The following is a 21,398-nucleotide window of genomic DNA, read 5'->3' as shown; positions in this document are numbered from 1 at the left end:
GCACTAAATTAGCACCTATTTATGGAAAATAATTTCTGATGAAAGGCCACAGACCTGAAACGTTAACTCCGTTCTCCCCGGGTCCTGATGGACTTCATCCTAGGGTGTTAAAAGAAGTGGCTAATGAGATAGTTGATGCGTTAGTTTTAATTTTCCAAAATTCCCTAGATTTGGGGAAGGTTCTGTTAGGTTGGAAAACAGCAAATGTAACTCCTTTATTCAAAAAGGGAGGGAGACAGAAAGCAGGAAACTACAGGCCAGTTAGCTTAACATCTATCTTAGGGAAAATGTTAGAAGCTACTATTAAAGACGTTATAGCAGGGCTATTAGAAAATTTCAAGGTAATCAGGCAGAGTAAACATAGTTTTGTAAAAGGGAAATCATGTTTAATCAATTTATTGGAGTTCTTTGAGGGAGTTACATGTGCTGTGGATAAAGGGCAACTGGTGCATGCATTGTACTTAGATTTCCAGAAGGCATTTGATAAGGTGCCACATCAAAGGTTATTGCAGAAAATAAAATCTCATGGTGTAGGGGGTAACATATTGGTATGGATAGAAGATTGGCTTGCTAACAGGAAACAGAGTCGGCATAAATGGGTCATTTTCTGGTTGGCAGAATGTAACGAGTGGTGTGCACAGGGATCTGTGCTGGGGTCTCAACTTTTTACAATTTATATAATAGACTTAGATGAAGGGATTGAAGGTATGGTTACTAAATTTGCTGATGACACAAAGATAGGTAGGAAAGTAACTTGTGAAGAGGGGGCTACAAAGGGATATAGGTAGGCTAAGTGAGTGGGCAAAGATCTGGCAAATGGAGTATAATGTGGGAAAGTGTGAAATTGTCCACTTTGGCAAGAAGAATAAAAAAGAAGCATATTATCTAAATGGTGAGAGATTGCAGAGCTCTGAGACGCAGAGGGATCTGGGTGTCCTTGTGCATGAATCACAAAAGATTAGTATGCAGGTACAGCACATAATTTGGAAAGCTAATAGAATATTATCATTTATCGCGAGGGGAATTGAATTCAAAGGTAGGGAGGTTATGCTTCAGCTATACAGGGCATTGGTGAGATCACATCTGGAGAACTCTGTACAGTACTGGTCTCCTTATTTAAGGAAGGATGTAAATGCATTGGAGGCAGTACAGAGAAGGTTTACTAGATTAATACCTGGAATGGGCGAGCTGTCTTATGAGGAAGGATTGGACAGGCTAGGCTTGTATCCGCTGGAATTTAGAAGAGTAAGAGGCGACTTGATTGAAACATATAAGATCCTGAGGGGTCTTGACAGGGTGGATGTGGAAAGGATGTTTCCCCTTGTGGGAGAATCTAGAACTCGGCGTCACTGTTTAAAAATATAGGGTTGCCTATTTAAGACAGAGATGAGGAGAAGTTTTTTCTCTCAGAGGGCTGTGAGTCTTTGGAATTCTCTTCCTCAAAAGGCAGTGGAAACAGAGTCTTTGAATATTTTCAAGGCAGAGGTAGATTGAATTTTGATAAGCAAGGGGATGGAAGGTTATCGGGGGTAGGTGGAAATGTGGAGAAATCAGTTCAGCCCTGAACTTACTGAATGGCAGAACAGGCTTGAAGGGCCGAGTGGCCTACTTCTGCTCCTAATTCCTATGTTCGTAACCTGCTGAGTTTTTCCAGCATTTTCTGCTTTTATTATGGAAAATTATGTCCATTCATTATTTTTGCCATCATTTATGTGCATCCAACCACAAAACTCATGGATGTTTCCTGCACCTATTAAAATTTATGATGCTGGATCGGACCAGGTGAAAAATGAGTGGGGAACTAGTCTAATAGGTAGTGGTCTAATTTTCTGATTGGTTAAGCCTATTTCACACCCAGAAAATATGCATGACTGATCTGAAAATCTACCCTAATATGTCTGAAAACTTATTTAATTATTTTATTGAAATTTACTGGATAATACTCAATTGCGTAATTTAAGTATGGATAATTAGACTGTTGTGTTAAATGAGAAGGTAACTCTAGGACTGTGAGAGGCCACTACTTTTCCTGAGGTGTAGGACAGATAGTAGTGTCTTATTTTTAAAACATTTCCCTTTGCAGATCACCTGTAACAATACCTGTTTGCCCTCCATTTTCTCAGTAACTTGTGAAGTAGGTGTGCTCCAGCAAAGTCAGACAAAGTACCTCCTTGGTGGGTATTAACTTCTTACATGGGTATCAGTGCCTTTGCTTTGTTTCTGAACTGATAAAGAATACATCTTTTTTGTGACGTCTTTATCATGACATTGATAAAGGGCACTATATATTCTGCATGCTGCAGACAGGGTAACATATTGTTACTATCAGGAGGAGGGGTCGAAGGGTTCCCCTCTTTTCCCTCACCTTGTTAGACCACAATAGGTTTATTTCTTTTTTCAGTGGATATACTTGCCAATTCAGTGATTGTTTAACATTTTACACTCTGTGATCATAAAAAGAGCCAATCAGACAGGTTTTCTCAAGATTAACAAAGTAAGAGGTTAGCTTTATAGCTTTAAACCGATCTAAGTGAAATAATGAAATATGCCACAACTTACTCTCACACACACACACACACACACACACACACAAACACACACACACACAAATAGGTTACAGAGTGGGGTAGGATAGATTGGTCGAATTAGAGTCCAGAGAAACAAAAGGGGTATACAGTCTGTGCAGGTTAGTGACTCAGCTGGCTTCAGGCTGAATTTGGTGGTCGCACGACTTTCCTTTTGTGGTCCTGAGGCTTCCAGTTTGAAGATGTGGATGGCTGATTCGGTGGTTCTCCTGGAGGCAGCAATGAGGCTGATTTCTTTCAAGTGGGGTCTCTGTCTGCTCTTTCCGGAACCTTCTCAAAACTCACTAGCTCCACCCTCAGGCTTAAATAATTAAGCACAGTGAACATCGATCAGTGAACAGACCAACACAATCAAACACAGATCAATTAAACCATTAAACACTACAGTCTGCAGCAAGGAATATGCCTTGGTGATCATGGTCAGCAGGCAACAGTTTGAAACTTGCAAGGTATGAGTGGTTCGTCTCCACCAGTTTAATATTCAGGTTTCCAGCCGATCTAGCCCATTTTCATGACAATATTCAGAAGAGAAAATCCAAGTGGGCAGTTGTCTCTTTAAGAACCTTTCTGGCAAAAATCTGTTCAGCCTTCTCCATAGATGATAATTCCTAATCCTTTCAACATAAAAGTTAGAATTTCTATTCTCATTTTGCAAGACAAAATAGGTAGCATAAAGACAAAAAGAAACAATAACTTGCCTTTGCTTTTGAATTAATTACTTCTATCACCAGTAATGATTTTTTTTGTACAGATCAGCTTGCAAAGAAAGTTGCAAATACAGATCTCTGTACTTTCCCGACTGCGCCCCCCCCGCACCTCAACTCTCTCAACCCAGTGAAGAAAGCCAAGCAGAACCTATGATACATCCACAGAAAGGGAAGCTGGAAAACATATGGCTTTAAGATGAATGTTCAACTTAAGAGCATTCGAAAGAACTCCAATAATGTTTGTCTAAAGATACAGTCAGAATGGGTATAGAAGCCACATATCATGTCTCAAAAATTTACAAGGCTATTTTGATGGGAATGGCTAAATTAATTGTAAAATGAGCATGTTAGGGTGAAGTCTCCATGATTTTGTGGGGCAAGAAGGAGCAAAGCAGAGTGGGCTTTCTGCCCAGTGGAATGATGGGTGCCTAGCCATATTGAACCTTCTAGGTTAAGGTCTAATATATTCCCAGCAAGTTCTTGGCACAAAAATTACCTGTCATTGGGAGCTTGTTGCTCAAGCTTTCTGCAGCATTGTTTTGAGAAATATATTTTTGAGTAATTGGGAATATGAAGCAGAAGAACGACTGGAACACCACAGTTAACTGATGCCTCTGTAAAGGTGCCGTTTGGCACCCAAGAGCAGCAATCACATAGGTGTGCAGTACATGGTGCGTAGGTGGAGAAGGAGCTGCCTGTGAATGCAACCATGACTGCAAGCATATGTGCTTCTGACACCTCCTAACTCTCAATTCTCCCAGGAGATTACATGGTTCCTGGTGGGTCTGAATTGTGATGTATAGCACATCATGATGTATAGAAATACCAAATGTTTCATCTGGTCTTTTCTTGCCTGACCTTTTCATATGTAGGTATTCTATTTCTTTGCTTGTATCACATACAGAAGGGTTAAGGAACATTAATCCCTTGAATGCATCTGCAGATGTTCTCTTAAAGATCACTAGACCAGCGGGCACAGGAAGAATAGAGCAGGGTGAAGTTGGAGGCTTCTTCCAGCTCATGGCAGGTACCATTCTTCTCATGTTCTTTCTTCTCAACCTCCTCATACAGTCACATGCTGTCTCACAATCCCATACGATCTGTATAATCACCCCTTAGCTAGTGAGTTATCGGAGAGAGTACAAATGTGGAGAATCAGATAGTAAAGGTTATATTAATCCTAGTGGATCTTGCTAGTTTTGGGTGATTAGCACCTCAGTGCCAGGCAAGTTGTCGTGGGAGAGTCTTTTGTTGGATCGCCTTTCTTGCCCCCAGATTGGGAGGATCTTGTGGAGGCACCTTTGATGGTACTTTTCCAGATGCTTGCTGTAGGTTGTTCAAGTCTCCAAAGCATATCGGAGCTCAGGGATCACTGCTGCCCAGTAAACCATGATCTTAATCTCGGGTTTGAGACCCTGATCCTCAAATACAGCCGAAGGCTGAGTTGGCACACTGGACGCGATAATGAACCTCGTTGTTTATGTCTGCCTTCGCCAAGAGAAGGCTCCCAAGATATGGAAAATGATCCATATTTTCCAGGATCTCACCATTGATCTTGATTGACGGGGGGAAGGTGTTGTGCTGTGGGGGCGGGTAGTTTATCCGAGGTGAGGTGTAGCATTGCAGCGAGGAAAGTGGAGAAGATGGTCGATGTGATGACACGGCCTTGCTTGACCCCGGTCTTGACTGTGGTGGTTCCATTGGTGAGGATCACGGCTTGCATGTCATCATGGAGTAGACGGAGGATAATGACAAATGCTGAGGGCAGCCAAATTTGAGCAGGATGCTCCGTAAGCCTTCACAGTTGACAGAGTCAAAAGCTTTTGTGAGGTTGAGAAAGGCCATGTACAGCGGTTGGTGTTCCCTGCATTTTCCTTGGATTTGTCACACAGCTGATTATGTCTGTGGTGCCTCTCGATGGGCGAAAGCCACACCACGACTCCAGAAGCAGCTCTTCAGCCACTGGGAGGAAGCAATTGTGGGGGATCCTTGCAATGATCTTCCCTGTGGCAGACAGCAGGGAGATTCCTCTGTAGCATTGCAGCGAGGAAAGTGGAGAAGATGGTCGATGTGATGACACGGCCTTGCTTGACCCCCGTCTTGACTGTGGTTGTTCCATTGGTGAGAATCACGGCTTGCATGTCATCATGGAGTAGACGGAGGATAATGACAAACTGCTGAGGGCAGCCAAATTTGAGTTGCCGCAATCGGTCTCGTCTCCCTTCTTGAATACAGTCAGGATCTCAGTGTCCCTGAAGTCCTCCGACAAGCACTCCCGATGCCAGATGAGGGATAAGTGATGGTTCAGTCATGCCAGGAGTATACCTCCACCACACTTCAGGATTGCAGCAAGGATTCCGTCTGCTCCAGAGGCCTTGTTGTTCTTCAGCTGTTGAATGGCTTTTTCCACCTTGCTCCAGACTGGGGTGGCACTGAGACTGAGCCAGATGGGGTGTTGAGGGATGGAGTTGAGGGCATTCAAGTCAAAGACATTCTCGATTGAGGAATTCTTTGAAACATTCCCTCCAGTGAGAGCACTGATGCCACCCTGTCCTTGACGAGTTCTTCTCCATGCTTGACTCTCAGCAAGGTGGGCCCTTGATTGCTTGGGCTATAGATCGCCTTGACAGCACTAAAGAAACATGCATGTGGTTGGTGTCTGCAAGTTGCTGGATCTCTTGCGCTCTTCCTACCCACCATTTTTTTTTTATGTCCCAGGTTTTATGCTGCACCTCTGCCTTCAGGAACCTGTAGGATTGCTGCTTTACCTTGGATGTGTGGTGAAGTTTCTGGTCTGTAAAAGCTTTGCACTTATGCTCGATTAGGCCCTGTATTTCTTGGTCATTCTCGTCAAACCAGTCACGTTGCATCTTGGTGCAGAAGCCAAGGACCTCTTTGCAGGTGGTTGTTATGGTGGCCTTAGGGTCAACTGGGCACTAATAGCACACAGTGGCTCCTGGTGGTTGAGAGGTTGGCGGTGAGGTGTTGACTGAGAAGGGCCACTTTAGCAGGATCTTTGAGGCCTTCAAAGTTAATTTACTTGCAGCATTGCTTTTGTTGCTTCCACTGCTTGGGGACTAGGCAGATAAAGATGGTAGATAGAATGAGGTGGTGGTCGGTCCAGCAGTCGCCAGTACCTATCACGGTGTGGGTAATATGGACATCTTTGCAGTCCCTCGCTCGAACGATGCATAGTTGAGTAGGTGTCAGTGTTTGGACTGCAGGTGTTGCCATAAGGTCTTGCGTTTGTCTCACTGGTGGAACAGGGTATTAGTTATGACAAGGTCATGCTCAAGGCATTTCGCCAGTAGGAGGACTCCGTTAGAGTTTGCTTTTCCTACTCTTTCCTTGCCAATTATCCCCTTACAGAGATTCGCATCCTTTCCGACTCTGGTGTTGAAGTCTCCAAGGAAGATTAGTTTGTCATCTGCTGGGACTCAGGCTGGGGATTGCTTAAGGTTGGTGTAGAATCCCTCCTTGGCCTCGTCTGTTGCCTCAAGAGTACCAGCGTATGCACTGATGACAGTGGCATTCCAGTTTCTTGTTAGGGTGAGCCGGGCAGTCATGAGGTGCTGGCTTATCCCACAGGGGGAGTCACTGCAGCACCAGACAAGCTAATTTTTGATGGTGAAGCCCACCCCATGGAGGCGAAGATGCTCTTCTGGGAGACCCTTCCAGAAACAGGTGTTTCCCTGCATTATTCCTTCAGTTAGCCCTCTCCATCATGTCGTGCCACACTTAGGACAAGGGCAGCAAATGCATGGGAACATCACCACCTGCAAGTTCCCCTCCAAGCCACCATCCTGACTTGGAACTATATCGCTGTTCCATCACTATCGCTGGGTCAAAACCCTGGAACAACCTTCCTAATATTCCTGGTGGTGGAGGCAGTAAATGTTTGTGGATGAGGTGCCAATCAAGCGGGCTGCTTTGTCCTGGATGGTGTTGAGCTTCTTGAGTATTGTTGGAGCTGCACCCATCCAGGTAAGTGGAGAGTATTCCATCACACTCCTGACTTGTGCCTTGTAGATGGTGGACAGGCATTAGGGAGTCAGGAGGTGAGTTACTCGCCGCAGGATTCCTAGCCTCAGACATGCTCTTGTAGCCACAGTATTTATATGGCTACTCCAGTTCAGTTTCTGGTCAATGGTAACCCAATCGTAATGCCATTGAATGTAAAGGAGAGATGGTTAGATTCTCTCTTGTCAATTGGTCATTGCCTGGCACTTGTGTGGCGCAAATGCTACTTGCCATTTATCAGCCCAAGCCCGGATATTGTCCAGGTCTTGCTGCATTTCTACATGGACTGCTTCAGTATCTGAGGAGTTGCGAATGGTGCTGAACATTGTGCAATCATCAGCGAACATCCCCACTTCTGAACTTATGATTGAAGGAAGATCATTGATGAAGCAGCTGAAGATGGTTGGGCCTAGGACACTACCCTGAGGAACTTCTGCAGTGATGTCCTGGAGCTGAGATGATTGACCTCCAACAACCACAGCCATCTTCCTTTGCGCTAGGTATGACTCCAACCAGCGGAGAGTTTCCCCCCGATTCCCATTGTCTCCAGTTTTGCTAGGGCTCCTTGATGCCATACTTGGTCAAATGCTGCCTGGATGTCAAGGGCAGTCACTCTCACCTCACCTCTTGAGTTCAGCACTTTTGTCCAATTTTGAACCAGTGTAATGAGGTCAGGTCTGGCCCTGGCAGAACCCAAACGGAGCGTCACTGAGCAGGTTATTGCTAAGCAAGTGCCGTTTGATAGCACTGTCGACGACCCCTTCCATCACTTTACTGATGATTGAGAGTAGACTGGTGCGGTAGTAATTGTTCGGGTAGGATTTGTCCTCCTTTTGTATACAGGACATACTTGGGCAATTTTCCACATTGCTGGGTAGATGCCAGTGTTGTAGCTGTACTGGAACAGTTTGGCGAGGGGCACGGCAAGTTCTGGAGCACAGGTCTTCAGTACTATTGCTTGAATGTTGTCAGGGCCCATAGCCTCTGCAGTATCCAGTGCCTTCAGTCATTTCTTGATATCACGCAGAGTGAATCGAATTAGCTGAAGACTGGCATCTGTGATGGTGGGGACTTCATGAGGTGGCTGAGATGGATCATCCACTCGGTACTTCTGGCTGAAGATTATTGTGAATGCTTCAGCCTTATCTTTTGCACTGATATTCTGGGCTTCCCCATCGTTAAGGAAAGGGATATTTGTGGATCCTCCTCCTCCTGTTAGTTGTTTAATTGTCCACCACCATTTATGACTGGATGTGGCAGGACTGCAGAGCTTAGATTTGACCCATTTGTTGTGGGATCACTTAGCTCTTCTATTGCATGCTGCTTACGCTGTTTGGCACGCAAGTAGTCCTGGGTTGTATTTTCACCGGGTTGACACCTCATTTTGAGGTATGCCAGGTGCTGCTCCTGGCATTCCCTTCTGCACTCTTCATTGAACCAGGGTTGGTCTCCTGGCTTGATGGTAATGGTAGAGTGGGGAATATGCCGGGCCATGAGGTTACAGATTGTGGTTGAGTACAATTCTGCTGCTGCTGATGGTCCACTGCACGTCATGGATGCCCAGTTATGCATTACTAGATCTGTTCGATATCTATTCCATTTAGCACGGTGATAGTGCCACACAACACATTGGAGGGTATCCTCAATGTGAAGACGGGACTTTGTCTCCAAAAGGACTGTGCAGTGGTCACTCCTACCAATACTGTCATGGACAGATGTATCTGCGACAGGAAGATTGGTCAGGACGAGGTCAAGTATGCTTTTCCCTCTTGTTGGTTCCCTCACCACTTGCCGCAGACCCAGTCTAGCAGTTATGTCCTTTAGGACTTGGCCAGCTCGGTCAGTAGTGGTGCTACCGAGGCACTCCTTGTGTTGGACTTTGAAGTCCCCCATCCAGAGTATGTTCTGCGCCATTGCCACCCTCAGTCCTTCCTCCAAGTGCTGTTCAACATGGAGGTGTATTGATTCATCAGCTAAGTGGGGGGGGGGGGGGGTGCAGTAGGTGGTAATCAGCAGGAGGTTTCCTTGCCCATGTTTGACCTGATGCCATGAGACTTCATGGGATCGGGAGTCGATGTTGAGGACTCCCAGGGCAACTCCCTCCCGATTGTATACCTCTGTGCCGCCATCTCTGCTGAATCTGTCTGGCCGGTGGAACAAGACATACCTGGAGACGGTGATGGCTGCGTTTGGGACATTGTCTGTAAGGTATGATTCCATGAGTATGTCCACCTCCATTCATGACTGGATGTGGCAGGACTGCAGCTGTCAGGCTGTTGCTTGACTAGTCTGTGGGACAGCTCTCCCAACTTTGACACAAGCCCCCAGATGTTAGTAAGGAGGACTTTGCAGGGTCGACAGGGCTGAGTTTGTCATTGTCATTCCCAGCACCTAGATCAATGCCGGGTGGTCTGTCTGGTTTCAATGCACTTGGAATTGGTTGTTTCCTGCTCTTCCTCCTCAAAGTAACGCAGAAATAATGACAGTCCCATTGAAATGCTCATTTTGCAAATCATAATTGCAGCAATTAAAAATATCTGAGCCAATAATCTTGGCTCAAACCTACAACATAGCCTGGCAAGGAATAATAACATGAAGTTGCTGATTTAATTTACTAGCAAAATCACCAGTCTCCCTTTAAATGGCGATTTTCTTTTAGTCAGCACACAATAACCCTCACTGCAGTGTTTACTTTATATTGGCAACTGTAGCAAAGTATGATTCTGGCAAACGTGATAGGAAATAGCAAGTGTGCTGACTTGCATGACATTAAGATTAATTGTAATGTTATATTGAAGCAGTTGTCCATTTTTAGCAAGAAATGTAAATGTCCCCCATAATACCTGAATGATGCATTTTTCATGGAAACCAAACAACTGGGTACATTATTGAATGTTATGACTCTCCCACTATTGGTGGCAATTGGAAAATATACTCTAATATGTGATATGGGCCAAGAAATTTTACTTGGTCTCAAAATAGGCTCGACGTCAGTGGAGCAATGAATCCATGTGCTGGTCCATGCTGGCCTGAGAGCTGAAGCAAATTCATCACTGGGGCTTATTTAAATGTTGCCCTGTCACATTTCCAGTTGGAAATCGACTGGCTCCTACACAAGTCAACTGGTTGGGGCTGGGCAGGAAGGTGATTTGAAGGGGCAGCCTTGAATGCACCCGCAGTGTTATGGAGTTTTTTGTGGGGCCAAAAGAAGCATTTCTGTTTCTGTTGAGCCCATAAGAATAAAAAATGACATTTTTCAGGACCTTTATTTAAGCAGCCCTTTAAGGATCGTTGGGTAGGCCGCTCAACACCTGGTATAACTAAGTGGAGGAAACTCTGCCCATTTGTACCTGGATTCCAGGGTTCTACAATCAGTGTAGGATGCCAATTTACATATTTAAGGAACTTAATGCTTTTTTCACATTGTTAAAAGAAAAGAAATCTCCAAAATGACAATTAAAAAAAAATTAAGGCCAAGTGCTCTGCTGTGCAATTAAGAGTTTTATAGTTAAAATAAGTTGTTGAATTGGGTTTTCATTGCAGCTGCACCTGATTCCAGTCAGTATTTGCATAGTAGCTTGCTGTATAACCATTTCTGAAAGTAGGTTTAATTAGAGGAATATTTTTGTGCTAGTGAGGGAAGAAAGTAGGCTTCAAGGACAAACTGTTTAGAGACATATGAGTGAACAAGACAATGGGTCTCAGCGCGCTGTTTTATGATACTAATGAGGTAATGTCCAATTTGATAAAAATCCTGCATAAATTTTTAGAACTTTTTTTGGGAAAATTGCTTTACTTTTTTTGCGTCATTGTACATTATCTACAGCTGGAGGTAGCATGACTAACCTAGTCCAAGACATCTACCAATGTCAGTCTGTAGCTATCAGTACTCCTGATTTTCTTACCTTCTTAGCACCATCACCATCCAAGAATGCATTGAAGAGTTTCTAACTTATTGCACTAATACATGAACAGTTCCAAGCCACCAAGTATCTGACAATAGAATGTAACTGAACAAGGTTTGTTCAAATCTTTCAACAGTTTTCATTGTGGCGACAATATGTTACTGATGTAGGGTCGAATATGCTGAAAGGGAACATAAATCTCCCCTTTTGTGGTAGATTAGGAAATTTTACAAATGATTTTCTCAGTTGTAAATTATAAATGAGAAAGAGATAAATCTATTTATATATTTGTATGTACATAGCTACACCTATTTATCTCAAATAGCACAAACACATGTCGAGGCACACTTCTCATCATGCAATCATCACACTTTGGGCATCACACGCTGGTGCTGATTGGCTTCAGATATAATTATAGTTAATCAGAATTGAGGAGGTAGGAAAAGTGAGAAGTGTGAAAAGCAGCAAGAAAATTTTCAATGAGATACTACTAATAACAACCAATCCTGAAGAACCAGGATAACCTACAAATAAGAGAGAAAGTGAACCAATCAAATCACTCCAAACACTTTTCTGTTTTTTTGTTGTTGACATTTTCTTTCTCTGTAATTGAAATTTCTAATGTCCAAAATACGAGTTGTATACCAAAAACATATTAATATATGCCACTCCACCATCCCACACGCCCTCCGCCACCATGTGGTAGCTGGGTCCTGCTCTGTCACTCATCACAAGGTAGTGCAATCGCTGCAAGAAAGAAAAGAATCATAGAACCATATAGCACAGGAGGCCATTCAGCCCATCATACTTGTGTCGGCTATTCAAAAGAGCTATCCAATTAGTCTCATTCTCCTGTTCTTTCCCCATATCCCAGAAATATTTTTGCATATAAAATTCACCTTTGAAAGCTACTGTTGCTTCCATCATCCTATCAAGCAGTGAATTCCAAATCATAACAACTTGCTGCACAAAAAAAAATCATCTCCCCTCTCGTTCTTTTGCCAATTAACTTATAAAAAGAGCTAAAAAAAACTAATGTAAGAAAAAAATGATGAAAGGAAAAGGTTAAAGAAGTAAAAGGAGTGGGAAAGAAAGGACAAAATAAATTCAGGAAAGAAAAATATTACAGCTATGAGAAAATATTACAGCATAAAAACTACAGCAGAATGGGACAGAATACGAATTGTAGCAGGCACTATAATAGATCAAAGGGGAACCAAGGAGGGAAGAGGAGGAAGAGGTGGCTAAAAAGTGGGAATAAGAAAATCAGTAAGTAGGGATGAAAAAGTAAGTTGCCAAGGAAAAGGAATGAAAGAGCAGAGATGAAAGAAGCAATTGGTGATGAAGTTAGAAGGGTAGCTGTACCAGAGCTTAGTGATGAAGAAGAGAACATTGCTCTTGTGAAACAAAACCACCTTCATCTTTAGCCCAACAGGGAGCCTTGACCAACAGGCGGCCTTGACCTCTGAACTTTAAGCAAGAAGTTGAAATTTCCTCCATCTCAGTAAAGGCAGATCTGAAACCCTTCCTTCATGCCTCCCATCAGCTCTTATGTTCCTTAAATCCTGATGGCTACTTCAGGCAAAGTTTTTTGGTTTGGAACCTTAGTGTATTTCTTGAACTGGAGCTTAATTTTATTCTGCAGATGGCAAGACTGCTTTTTACCACATCTGAAACATCTCCCACTTTCACCCCTACCTCTCCCTTACTGATTCCAAGACTCCAATCCATGCTTTTATCATTTCAAGTCTTGCCCTTTCGAATGCTTGGCTAGCCAACCTTCTCACTTCCACTCTCCATAAATTGCAACTCATTCAGAAAGCTGCTGCCTACCCTTGCTCAAAGCCTCTCATTTTAATTTCCTCAATTCTTGCCAAGCTTGACTTTTAGGCACCATGCCCCTACCTCTGGAACTGCCTCCCCAAATCCATCTGTTATGTTTCTTTCCTGTTTTCAAAAGTCCTCCCAAAATGTTTCTCCTCTGCTTTTTTGGCCCCTCCCCTAATTCCATCGTCCTGTTCTTCTCTCACTCTCAGTATCCACTTTTTTCTCTGCATAATGTAAAATCTGAAATATCTTTCAAAAGGCAGGAGTGCTATTTAAATGCAAGTTATCGTTTACATGAATAACTAAGTAAATTTCAGAAATTATTTTAAGCAAGAAAAGGTTTCAGATGAAAATTAGTATCTGTTCATATTGCAATGCTGGCAAACTCTGGGATCCCTGCACCAATTCTGCCTAACTCCAAGATACCCCTCTCCTAATGCCAACAAAATCCACGAACCCCTCTCTAATACTGCCAACCATCCAACACTCCCCTCTCCCCATTGCTGCTAAATGCCAGGTACACGACTCCAGCCTGGTACAATCTTGTTGCATATCCAGACATCAGAGAAGGTCAGAGCTAAAATTGAGTATATACATAAAGGAACATACAATAATAATTAAGACCACTGATTTAGTTTCAATAGAAAAATGGACAAAATCAGAGAATTCAATCCACAAAATAACAGGAACAATCCCATAACACAATGTAATAAAAACACAGTTCCCCATTATATTTTCCCAGCAGTTATGGCTTTGTGCCTGAAGTGTGCATTCATAAAATTGATCCTTATTTATTTAGGAAACAATGAGGAAATGTCTTTTCTGTTTTTCAGTTGCTTTGCTTATATACTATTGCAGTAACTTATTTTTCGAAGGACTCAGACGATGTAATATTGCAGAATTACAAAAAACACTCATCACAACGGCTAAGGGTAAATCAGATTGAAACAACAGCATCTGCAAAAAATAAGGAAGATGTTTTTCATAATGTTGCAAAATTAGAAATTACATTAATAAAATGTGATAAATGATCTTCAGATGCTCTATTTCTTTTTGCATTTTGGGGGTTTTCAGCAAGATTCATGACTCAGATAAACAATATAATTGTAATTTTGAGCACCAGAATTTCCTAAAATCCCCCAAGACTGGAGGAAGTGAGGAAACGCAGATGAATGAGGCACAGAACATAATGCAATCTTAATTCAGGAACAATTCAGAGTTTAGATTTCCTCTTTATTAGACAATTGAGCTGGGCTAAAAGTGTGACCTGCAGAATCCCCAAAAGATATGTATAGCTTGTGTTGGTGCTGATTTATCATTTACCATATATCCTGCAACATGGGTGGATGATTGGAATAAAATGAGTCCTGACACTTGTACTCCTATGGCTAAAAATTCAATAGTGTTGGTTTTCTGGCCTGGGAATTGTGATGCATGATTACCCCATGCTGGTTGAGGTGATGCACATAGCACACAAATGTAGTGCTGCCTGCTCATCAGAAGGATGGTGGTGTTCTGCAAGACAGGCATTAAGGGAATGTACAAGGGTGAATAGTTCAGTTTTACATGCATGATTGGAAATATTGTTGGATAAAGTTGCTATGGAATGGTTTGTTTTGTGGAGTCTTTTATTTCAGGATTTTGGACAAGAGGACAGTATAATGGTCCGTAGAAGAAGAATGAAAAGGTGGGGAATTGTGGAGCAATGGTGGCATGGCAATAGTTTTCAGAATATTGGAGTCTGATTAGCAGCTCACGTACAGCCTGTCCAGAGCAATGGGGTCCCGAATCTTCCTCCTCCTCTTCCTCTTCCCAAGGTACTTGCCGAAGTCCTGGTGGCAAGGGCTGCATTCTCGTAAGAGCCAGACTGTGCAGCACGCAGCAGACCAGAATGAATTTAGAGACATGCTTGGTAAATATCGGAGGACTCCCCACAAGCAGTCCAGGCAGCAGAACCGTTGTTTTAGAATGCCAGTGGCTTGCTCCACGAGGTTCCTGGTGGCAGTACGTGCATTGTCCACATGTGGTCAGGTGGCGGAGGGGAGTCATGAGCCATGTGTAGAGCAGGTAGCCTTTGTCATCAAGCAGACACCCTCTGGTTCATTGTGGTGGCTCAAGTATGGCAGGAATGACTGACTGGCACAGGATGAAAGCACCGACATGATGCTATACATGGTCACACCCCAACTGCACATTGACAGAGTGGAGCCCTTTGTGTTCCGGTACATTTCTCTGTTAAGACGTGGCACCAGCAAAGCCAAGTACAGACAGTTGATGGCTCCTGGGCCATTCGGAATCCTGTTAGCCTGGCAAAGCTACGTGCTAGCTCCTTCTGCTTCCCTCTAGTTAGAAAGGCCCAATTTTGAGGCCCTACTGTTTTTATCCATCAGGGTGCTGAAGCAATTATTGCTCCTATGGAAAACTGCCCTACTAAGTAACTATGGCAAGAATGAATCATTATAAAACTGCAAAGTACCAATATGAAGATTATAAATACAATTCAAGAATGTAAAATTAAGGACATAAGCTCAGAAGTTCTAGTAATGCTGTTGTACCATTGGAAGTGCAGTGGGGCAGAATGATTAGTCACCACTTTTGACTACCGTGACCCCATTCCAAATTCTACAGACATGGTCATTTAAAACCGAGGTGCTGACACTTATGCCAGTAATAGTGCTGCAGGAATGCCCAGGCCTCCTACCTATCTTGACTTCAGAGCAGCTCCTTGCTTCTCCAACAGGTGTCTCAGTCTTAATTTCGAAGCTACTCCCTAAATGGTGGTCCCTTATTTGATCGGCAATAAATTCTTATTTAAATTCATTTTAGTTGGGCCTACATGCAGCACACAATGGCTTCCTGCCATTCCAGAATGGGAGACTGAGGAGAGACAACTTGAGCTGAAAATTGTGACTGCGAGGGTAAGAAACTACATTGAAATCACTAGTCCATTGAATAAAATAACTATTACTGCTGCAAATGAAGAATTCTATGAAGAAAGGTGAAATAAATTTCAAACATGTTGGTTCATACGGATAACAAGGAAATAAATTTAGAGCAGTAAAGGACTAGTTCACACCGAAAGATAGAAATCAGATAACTAGATCAGACGGCACTGCAGATCTATAAAAGATTTTATATGTTCTGTTTATATTGGCATTAAGCAGTATGCCACAGTGGTAAAAGGCAACCTAAAACTAGGTGGCACAGTGGCGCAGTGGTTAGCACCGCAGCCTCACAGCTCCAGCGACCCGGGTTCAATTCTGGGTACTGCCTGTGTGGAGTTTGCAAGTTCTCCCTGTGTCTGCGTGGGTTTCCGCCAGGTGCTCCGGTTTCCTCCCACCTCCAAAAACTTGCAGGTTGATAGGTAAATTGGCCATTGTAAATTGTCCTTAGTGTAGGTACATGGTAGGAAAATGGTGGGGATGTGGTTGGGAATATGGGATTAACGTAGGATTAGTATAAATGGGTGGTTGTTGGTCGGCACAGACTCGGTGTGCCGAAGGGCCTGTTTCAGTGCTGTATCTCTAAAAAAAAAGAACACAAAACACAAGGAATAGGAGCAGGAGTAGACCATATGGCCCATCGGGCCTGCTCTGCCATTCAAAACAATCATGGTTGATCTTAGTATTCAATTCCACTTTCCTGCCCGCACGCCATATCTCTGGATTCCCTGAGCAATCAAATATCTGTCTATCCCAGCCTTAAATGTATTCAACGATGGAGCATCCACAACCCTGTGGGGTAGAGAATTCCAAAGATTCGCAACCCTTTGAGGGAAGTAATTTCTCATCATCTCAGTCCTAAATGATCAGCCCCTTATCCTGAGACTGTGTTCCCGAGTTTTAGATTCCCCGACCAGCAGAAATAATCTCTCAGTGTCCACCCTATCAAGCCCCTTTAGATTCTTACATGTTATATGTTTCAATGAGTCCACAGGATGTGTCGCATTTCCCTCTTTTGCCAGCTAGTGACTCCCAAGTGCGATAGTCGACATTTAGGGCCTTCATGTCATGCTTGCAAGTATCCCCGAAGCGGAGCTTTGTGAGCTCCACAAGTCATCTGGGCCCAGCTACCTCCCCATACAGATGGTCCTAAGGCATGCAACAGTCTTCTATCCCGCGGAAGTATCCGATCCACTGAAGCCGCTTCTGTTTGATTAGTGCCAACACACTTGGGAGTTGTGCCTTTGAGAGGACTGCCACATTTGCAATTTTGTCCTGCCAGAGTATACCCATAATGCACCGCAGACAGGGAAGATGGAAATTATTGAGCTTCGTTTCCTGGTATTTGTAAGTCGCCCGTGTTTCACAGCCATACAGCAAGGTGCTGGGAACACAGGCCTTATAAACCATCAGCTTGGTCCTAAGAGTCAGCTTGGTGTTATCCCATGCACATTTCGCAAGGTGGTAGCTGGTTTCCCTATGCATGTATCGAGCTCTGCATCAAGGGACAGATCGTCTGACACCATGGACCCAAGGTAGCAGAATTTGCTAACCACTCTGGTGTGGTGTTTTTTTAGTATGATCAGGGGCAGAGATGCAATACCTTGTCCTATGACCACGGTTTACTTGACACTTATAGTCAAAGAGAACAAGTTGCAGGCACAGGAGAGGCAGTCCATGAGTCTTTGTAGCTGAGTTTCCATGTGAGCAACTAGCTTAGCATCATCAGCATAGAGGAGTTCTCTGATCAGGATGTGATGTGTTTTTGTCTTCACTTTCAGCCTTGATAGATTGTAGAGCTTGCTGTCTGACGTTGTGTGCAAATAGACCCCTTCCATATCTACAGGGAAGGCAAAGGTCAGGAACATGGAGAAGAAGATGCCAAACAGAGTGGGGGCTAGAACACAACCCTGTTTCACTCCATTCTTCACTCCGAAAGTGTTGGACGTGGAGCCATCAAACTGTACAGTGCAGGGCATGTTGTCATGGAAGGAGTGGATGAGACTGAGGAGCTTTGGCAGACAGCCAATTTTTCTCAAACTGCTTGAGAAAGCAGATCACTCTGCTGATGGTGTTGAATGCCTTAATGAGCTCTACAAAAGTAAGATAAAGGGGTATACTCTGTTCCCTGCACTTCTCTTCTAGCTAGCATATGGAGATCCTATCCACAGTAGATCTGCCGGCACGGAAACCGCACTGCGCTTCTGGGTACATTCGTTGTGCAAGTAAATGGAGTCTTTTTAATATGACCCTAGCAAAGGCCATCTTTGTGATGCTAAGGAGTGAGATGCCCTTGTAATTGTTGCAGTCTCCTCTGTTGCTTTTGTTTTTGTACTGTGTGGTGATTTTAGCATCACGCATCTCCTGTGGAACAGAGCTTACTTTCCAGTAGCGAAGGAGAAGGTATTAAAGGTGTGGCAATAGATGGGACTTTCTGTCATGGAGATAAATACTAAATACTAAATAAATACTAAAAAGCAGGATTGCCCTTTATAGGGCTGAGGCGGGTAGGGGGTAACCTCCATCAGGGACCTAGTTGAAAATGTGTGGAGGGAGGTTGTCCAGTGAATCACTGCAGTCTCTCACATCCATGAGATGTGCAAGCAATTTTCTGGATTCAAGCAGATTGGCAATGTATATGTAACCACACTTTGCTCCCTTTTAGTACGTGGTATTATGATGAATGCCAACAAGAGTTCACTCTCACTCTCTCCAACGCAGTAGGTAAAGTGCTCAGGCAGTCTTTCAGTTGGTTGCTACATGCACATGTGTGAACACGTTGCTGCAGGGCTCACTGTTGTTGGCACAGAAATATGCAATAAGGCTGATATTGGGAAATATTATGCTGAATGTTCCATGGCCCCCCCCCCCCGCTTTAGCACTGGTACCAGAAAATTACTTCTTGCATTTTGATTCAGTCTGTGGAATAATTTGCATCTGTTACTGGAATCAAGTAGACAATTTAATCGTCCATACAAATAAACGTGATTTTATATATTTAATATTAGTTTTTTAAAATAATATTCTGATGTACCATAAGACCAGAAAATGCTGTAGACCAAATCATGAGATGATTAATTCACATCTTAAAAATGGTAAATTGGAAGCAGGTGTCAGATATGCTCAACAACAGGAAGATATTTTAGTCCTCATTGATCAGTTAATTAATTGAAGTGCCTGACTGAACAGAATATTTTCTGTTGCTATGTTCGGGCCATGTCCACAATCTATTCTTATAGGAAGAAAGAAGCCCAAGATTAACTCAATCTAAATAAGGATGGACATTCTAGAGGTGCACAGATTATCATAACAACAACATTACATTTTTATTCAGTCTTGCACAATCTTAGCATTTTTATTGAATAAATACAGATTTTTTGATCTTACTGAGCTATTTTCTGTTCAGTATGTATCAATGGATACCTATTTTGTTCTAACAACTGATAATATTGTACTATAGGTGCTCATGATCACATAGTAGAATTTGGATTATTATGTAAAAGAGAAATAGTCTCACACTGCAACAAGGCTGGTGTGGGAGAAGAAAAAAAACACAGAGTGGAATAGGAAATTTGATGAGAAATTACTGCTTTTTGAAGTCATGTAAGCTTCAGCAGTGCTTTCAGAAAATGTTTACAACCTCTTAATAAAACAGGACTGAACTAAGAAATGGTATTCTACAATTCTACATACATACTATAAGTAATTTCTGTTTGGCATGAGTTTATACAACCTGACTTTTGTCTGAAATAGCATGATTTGGCTCTCTGGGTTTAAAATACTGCACAAACAATTGCAGCTATGTTATCAATGTACTCTTCTCTAAATGCCGTGTTTAGAGAATAGGAGTGATTCTATGCTCTTATGGTCCTGGGGGGATTCTTTTTTGATGGGATCATAGTTCAGGCCATCAGGCTCCAGTGTTGCAGCCCTCTCTCCATCCCGCCCTCCTTTTGAATGTTACTCCCCACTGGGGCTGAGGGATTATAGAATTACCCCTAATCTATCACTACTATGACAGCGTGGAGACCAATGTATAACTTTACTATTTGCATAAAAATACGTGTTTCTTTTAATGTTTATACTATTAATTATTAATGTTTGTCACTTTTCCTGTTTCAATTTATAATCTGTTTGTAATGACTGGCTTCTTGATATAACTGTTTCAATATAAAGAGAACTCAAAACAAAAACAGAAAATGTTGGGAATACAGAACATGTCGATCGGCATTTGAAAGAGAAAGATCATTTACTTACATCATAACTGTTACATATTAGATTTCCCACTGTCAGTTAGCAGGCAAGAACAATTTAGCAATAGTTTGCTTCTCTGCATTATGATACTCAGTGTTTGACATCTATGCGGCTAACACAACATGCAAATAATTTATACTCTGCTCACCTGCCTATCTACTTCTGGTAGTAAAATCAGGAGCTGTTGTTGAAAATGATGTGGTAGAGAGGCAAATGTGTGCTTGTTTATTAAAGCTCGCAGGTTAGTGTTCACCAGGATAGATCCTGGGGTCTCAACATCAATTTCCTCTCCTCTTGTCCGTTTTAGCTGTCCTGTTTAAAAAGATACAGTAATGTCATTCCATATGAAATTCACTGTGGCCTTGGTTACACTTCTATTTTCACAACAAGAAAAACCTTGTATCCCCTCTAATTTTACATGTTCATTTGTTTTTATTTCTTTACTCAAACAACAGTTATGATAGCAGCAATGGGATCAATATAATACAGTATATACAAATGCTTTTCATCTAGCGCTTTATTGGCTTGAAACAAGAAGCTCAAGACTCTTAAGGCAGTGGTAAGTGCATGTGCTTACTATTCGGAAAGCGGTAACAAAGGGACTGAAATTCTGCTACTGGCACAATCGAGGTCTTTGTGACACATGGCAAACTACTGTGCCAATGAAGCATGTATTGGCTGCTCCAAAACTTCTATTCAGCTCATTGCATAGATGCTAGAGTAGTTTTTCCCATGTGCAGGGCCCCACCTCATGTATACCCAATCCTCAAGAGGACATACTTTCAAGATGTAATGAAGAGTTGCAAACCTTGGCAAGTTAAAATCTTTCAAGACTTTGAGCCTCAAGTTATTTTGATCACTTTGCTGCAAAAGCATTTATAGACACCCAGGTTGGCATGCAGGTTATGCATGTACTTTTTCAACTTACACCCTCTATTTTCCTGTTACAAGCAAATACCACCTTGAGGGCTCAATACCAACCTGGATAATGGCCTCCTTTATTGAGTTTCTTGTAACATGTGTATGGATCTCTAGCAGGATCAATGGATCAGTCTACCTGGAAAATAGTGCGTCTAAGCCACTCACTGGATATTGTGAGTCTAAGCCACTCACCTCAAGCAAAGACAAAAATTCCTCTGAGAAATCGTCTGGAAATTC

The 21,398-nt window shown here is 42.7% G+C and overlaps 1 protein-coding gene across 1 annotated transcript in view; it reads right to left on the bottom strand.

The window, feature by feature from the left end:
- The window catches only part of LOC137369570 (putative Polycomb group protein ASXL3), a 412,154-nt gene that overhangs the window by 49,605 nt on the left and 341,151 nt on the right, over nt 1-21,398 (bottom strand). The window contains exon 8 of the mRNA XM_068030859.1: nt 20,389-20,552. Within this exon, the coding sequence (XP_067886960.1) occupies nt 20,389-20,552 (164 nt within the window). The remainder of the gene's footprint in view (nt 1-20,388; nt 20,553-21,398) is intronic.

Source organism: Heterodontus francisci, chromosome 5 (genome assembly GCF_036365525.1).
Source record: "Heterodontus francisci isolate sHetFra1 chromosome 5, sHetFra1.hap1, whole genome shotgun sequence".
NCBI classification, from domain to species: domain Eukaryota; kingdom Metazoa; phylum Chordata; class Chondrichthyes; order Heterodontiformes; family Heterodontidae; genus Heterodontus; species Heterodontus francisci.
This window is presented reverse-complemented; position numbering and strand designations above follow the sequence as displayed.